A 5,097-nucleotide genomic window follows, 5' to 3' on the forward strand; every position below is an offset into this window, starting at 1 on the left:
TAAATAGCCTACCAAATATCCTTTGTTAGCCTTTTTGTCAAGTTTTGTCCTTTTCTCCGCAGGTATGTGAGCAAAGCACTCAGTACCGAAAACCCTAAACATTTCTAAATTCGGCGGTTTCCCGTACCACAGTTCATATGGTGTTTTCTTATCTTGTCTTGTCGGCCCCGTCTTATTTATGACATGTACTGCTGTGTTCATGGCTTCGGCCCATAAGAACAGCGGTAGATTTGGTTTCGAATATAGCATCGACCGACCTGCCTCTACTATTGTTCTATTTTCCCTTTCTGCGACACCATTCTGTTCAGAAGTGTATGGGACGTTAATTGTGTACCTAATTCCCTGACTTCTTAAAAATTCTTTGACTTCTTTATTTTTGAATTCTTTCCCTCCATCACTATGAATTTCTTTAATTTTATCATTAAAATGATTCTCAACTTCTAGGCAAAGAGTATTTAATTTTTCAATTACTTCTGACTTACGTCGTAAGAAGTAAATCTTTGTGAATTTTGAAAAATCATCTTTAAATGTAAGAAAATACAGTTTCTTGCCTAATGACACGACTTCCATAGGTCCACATACATCCGCATAAATAATTTCGCGAGGTTTAGTCACCCGATTGATTTTCTCGTGAAAACTCGATCTATGATGTTTCCCGTACGCGCAACCTTCACAGAAAAGTTATTATCCTCTACAACTTTCATATTTGAATTCTTTCAGAACTCTTTAACATGTCTGATGTTTTGATGACATAGCCGTTCGTGCCATAACTGCAATGTGTCCGCGTTTGACTTCGCTCTATTGATAAAATTACAAACTGACGGTATGATAACTCGCATATCTACTTTATACAAATTTCCGATAACAGAACCTCTTGCTATTATTTTCTGATTTTGTAAAAACATACAATTGGTCCCTTCCTTTAAAACATAGAATTCTATGCCCCTTCTTGCGACAGATCTGGTGGAAAATAGATTTCTTTTCATACCTGGTACATACAGAACATCGTTCATTGTACATGTTACCCATTTGCCGTCCACAAAAGTCTCTACTCTGATTTTTCCTTTGCCGCACGCATCCATGAATGTACCATCGCCGATCTCTATCTTCACCGTGTTATCGAATTCTTCGAAGACGCTGAACCATTTCCGTCGTCCTGTCATGTGATCCGTAGCTCCTGAGTCGATTATCCAAACATCACGGTTTGCCGCTTGTATCGCTGAGGTACTTCCTAACAGACCAATTCCACTGTGATCCCGATGTTGATTTCTAGGTTCCTGGTTGTCTCTTCTGTTACTTTTAAAACAATTTTTACTGGTGTGGCCTTTTCTTTTGTATATAAAGCATCTAAAGCAATCCATCTTTAGATGGCCAACTTTTCCACAATTGAAGCAGCTTGGTCCTTGTTTCTCGTATTCACGTTTACTTCACTGCTTCTGCTGTTCCCTTTTATAATTGTTACTTTTTGTTACCAGTGCCACCGATGTTTCCTGGTCGTCTTTCTTCCATCTTATTTCTTCCGCCATCAGCCTGGTACTAAGCCTGTCTAAGGTCTTTTTTCCTTCTTCCATGGAATCCCACGCACTGTGAAAATGATCAAATTTGTTTGGTAACACCGATAAAATGCGTGTTATCAGCATTTTCTCGCCAATTTCTCTTCTAAGGGTTTTCATCAGTTGTGCCGCTATCAGTTCCAACTTTGATAGGTTGTAAGAGACATTTTCAGATTCTTCCCATTTAAAATCGAAGAACTGATTCTGGACCATATTTAAATTCTCATCCGACTTCATGTCATATATTGTATTCAGCTTTTTCTACATTTCATGTGCTGTTGTGCAACATAAAAGAAGATCCAACGGTTTCCTTTCTACTGAGGTCACAATTAATTTTCTCGCTAACCGATCTGCCTTCAAAAATCTTTCACGAGCGATTTCTTTCTCCGCGCTGTTACCTGGATAACACCGATTCCCTTCACAAACGTTGATCAGGTCGTCATCTTCCTCTAAAAGTGTACGCATCCCTTACTTTACTAAGCACAACACTTTAACAATTTATTAACTTCACGTTGCTTCCTCTTACAATTTACAGCCCTGGGCCCATAATCTGTTTAGGTTATTCGATGTGTAAACAGAGAAAACTCGTGGATAAATTGTAAGGCAGAAAATATATTTAAATAGAAGTGTAATTATAAGTAAGAATACAATTTGAGCGGGTCCAGATCCGCACGCTTGCTGTATTACCCAATAACCGAAAACCCCGATGCCAACGTCACCTGTCTACTGTTTATGGTCTGTCTTCGTCGCAGTCTTTTGTCTACACGCTGTCGATGGCTTCAGTGCTTGAGAAAACTAAAAAGACCAGATATAGAGTTTTCTTAGAAGTGGTGACCACTTCAACACATATTCTTAGAACAATAGTAAACGCCCCATGGTACGTTAGAAACGAGGACATTCGGAAATACCTGGGAATACCAACGGTCAAGGAGGAGATTAGCAGATGTGCAAGAAGGTACAGAGAAAGAATAGCAACGCACCCGAACCGGCTGGCAGCGGTAACGATCAACACATCAAGCATAGAAAGAAGACTAAAAAGGAAACACCCAACAGATCTCACAAAGGATATAACCTGACAAACACGAAGATGGTACCCCGCTGGCGATAGTCACCCACATGTTAATCAAACAACCAAAAAATTCTACCAAATGCCCAAATCGGACAAATTGTGAATTTAAACAACTAAATAAAGAAAAAACTTCAACACATTACCTGTGAAAATTTAGGGACGAATTTTCGGAAATAAGAGGCTAAACCTATGAACTGCCTGAGCTCTGTAACGGTCGTTGGCGCAGGTAAAGAACTCAAGGCGTGTATTTTACCTTTTTTGCGTTAGGAGGGGAAAATGCTATTACGCATATCCAGAGACCCGCGTCTCCGGGTTATGTAGGACTCGGCAGATGACATCGTCATACCCACTAAAAACCCCTCCTCTTTTCTCTGATTGATTACACACGGACAACCCCAGCATAGTCTATCAGCATTCATCAGGGTTGTCCTTAACCGTGTCGTCGCATATCAACGTTGCGTACTAATGCCGTTCCTCCTATTCGTTGACTCCATCGCCTTTTCCATCTCCCTTCTGTAATTCATTATACCTTTACAAAACTCTCTGAACTTCCTCCAGTATTCATCCTTGGTAACTGCGGTGCCCACCAAGTTGTCCACGCTTGTCTTGACACTCAGGAAGTTCTCCAACTCGATTCTTCTGTCAATCCATTTAGGGCACACAAATAAGACATGCTCAACGTCGTCATTCCGGTCTCCACAGTCCCAACACTTCGTATCGACCTCCTTACCGATCCTCTTACGGTAGCTGTTGAAGATACCGTGTCCTGTTAGCATTTGCATTGTGAAGTGATCGATGCCTCTTCTTTCCTGGAGAATATGGTCGCATTTCTTATTAGTTTCCGAGTAACATTATCCTTATTATAAATGCTCCATTCCGCCTGCCACTCCATTGAGGCCTTCTTCTTTACTTCTTCCAGATCTTCTTTCATTTACGCATGCCTCTCGATCACCTCATCTCCAACAACTAAGGTCTTATAGATCTTCTCTCTGTTATATATCTCCTTCAACACTCGGACTTTAATGTAGATTGGTAAGTTCCCGGTCAATACACAAAGCGCCGCGTGAGATACAGTGCGGTAGGCCGTGGATGTGATGCACGGGGCAGTACGTTGAGCCCTTTTTATGATCTTATTTTTCTCGTACTTCATCACATCAGCCCACACAGGTGCACCGTATGTTATTATGGATTCCCACACGCTATAATAAAGCATGCCAAACCAGGCGGGCCATTAATATTCGGTAGAATTCCTTGTAATGCTCCTATCTTGATGTCCGCTTTATCGCACACCGAGGCAATGTGCTTGTCAAATTTTCTATTCGTGTGAATCATGACACCAAGATATTTAGTGACCTCTACCGTGTTGATAGACACGCCGTCCATATTGAGGCCAATAACTTTGGGCACCCTCATAGCAGTAATGAGGATTATTTCCGTCTTGTCCTTAGCCAGCGTTAAACCCAGACTCGCACACCAGTCGCACACGGTTCTCATGATTTCACCTACTCTTCCACTCACGCCTTCATTCTTCTTCATGGCACGTGCGATTGCCAGGTCATCTGCAAACGCGATCGCCTTGAACATTACCCTGTTTTCCAGCCTTTCCAATAAACGGTCGTAAACTATATTTCATAAGAAAAGCCCCAGCACAGATTCTTGTGGTACCCCAACCGCAACCAGGTACTCCACCGTACCAAACTGATTGCTGACGATTATCCTCCTATTCGTCAGTGAATTCACTTCTTTTATCTCCGCCGACACCTTGTCTTGTAAAGGCGTCACTCGCACCTTGTCGTCAATAAGCTCGTTTATCTTATTGGCAGCGACATTCACTTCGCAGCCAGCCCTCATTGCTGTCAGGATGTCCCCAGCTCTTGTTTTACGAATACCCGAACTTTCCTTAAGAAAATCCTTCGCCATCATAAGATCTTTATATACCTGAAGCCAATCCTTACCCTCCCCTACTTTGATAAGGATGGCTTCCGGCCTTCTATGAGCTCTCAGCATCTTCGGCCCTCGATTCTCGGTAGGCGTCGGCGGCGATAGTCCGCGTTCCTCTTCGTCATTTCCTATTTTTTCTTTTATCCTCCGTTTCTCTCTCCTGCTCATTTGGACCATCCACTCGTCTCCGGATTCGCAGGATTCTACATATCTAGTGTCCATAACACTCCTCCTCTTTGAACCACATACCTCTGCATAAGGGGTATCGCCTCTTCTTATTCTCTTTTTGATCTCTTTTCCCTTAATTTCCAACGGGGAGACCGTCTTCCTTTTATTTCTGGATTCTGAGGACATCCCTCTACTGCTGTCCCTATTTCCTCTTCCTGTCTCCTCTATCAGAGAGGAGGTTTGTGTGGAGACCTCTACTTCCTCAGATCTCCCCACTCTTCTCTTACCTCTCCTTCCTCTCTTACTTACCGTCGTCATAAGCTTGCCCCATGCTTCATCCGTCTTCCTATTAGCCGCGGAAGCAAG

The 5,097-nt window shown here is 42.4% G+C and overlaps 1 protein-coding gene across 1 annotated transcript; it reads right to left on the reverse strand.

The window, feature by feature from the left end:
• Window positions 1-1,427: 1,427 nt before the first annotated feature.
• LOC117239404 lies at window positions 1,428-1,790 on the reverse strand. The gene has a single exon (XM_033504905.1). It carries the CDS (start codon window positions 1,788-1,790, stop codon window positions 1,428-1,430), a length of 363 nt encoding a protein of 120 aa, XP_033360796.1.
• Between the last annotated feature and the right edge of the window lie 3,307 nt (window positions 1,791-5,097).

Source organism: Bombus vosnesenskii, unplaced genomic scaffold (genome assembly GCF_011952255.1).
Source record: "Bombus vosnesenskii isolate JDL3184/JDL3185 unplaced genomic scaffold, Bvos_JDL3184-5_v1.1 scf7180000013991, whole genome shotgun sequence".
Lineage (NCBI taxonomy): Eukaryota > Metazoa > Arthropoda > Insecta > Hymenoptera > Apidae > Bombus > Bombus vosnesenskii.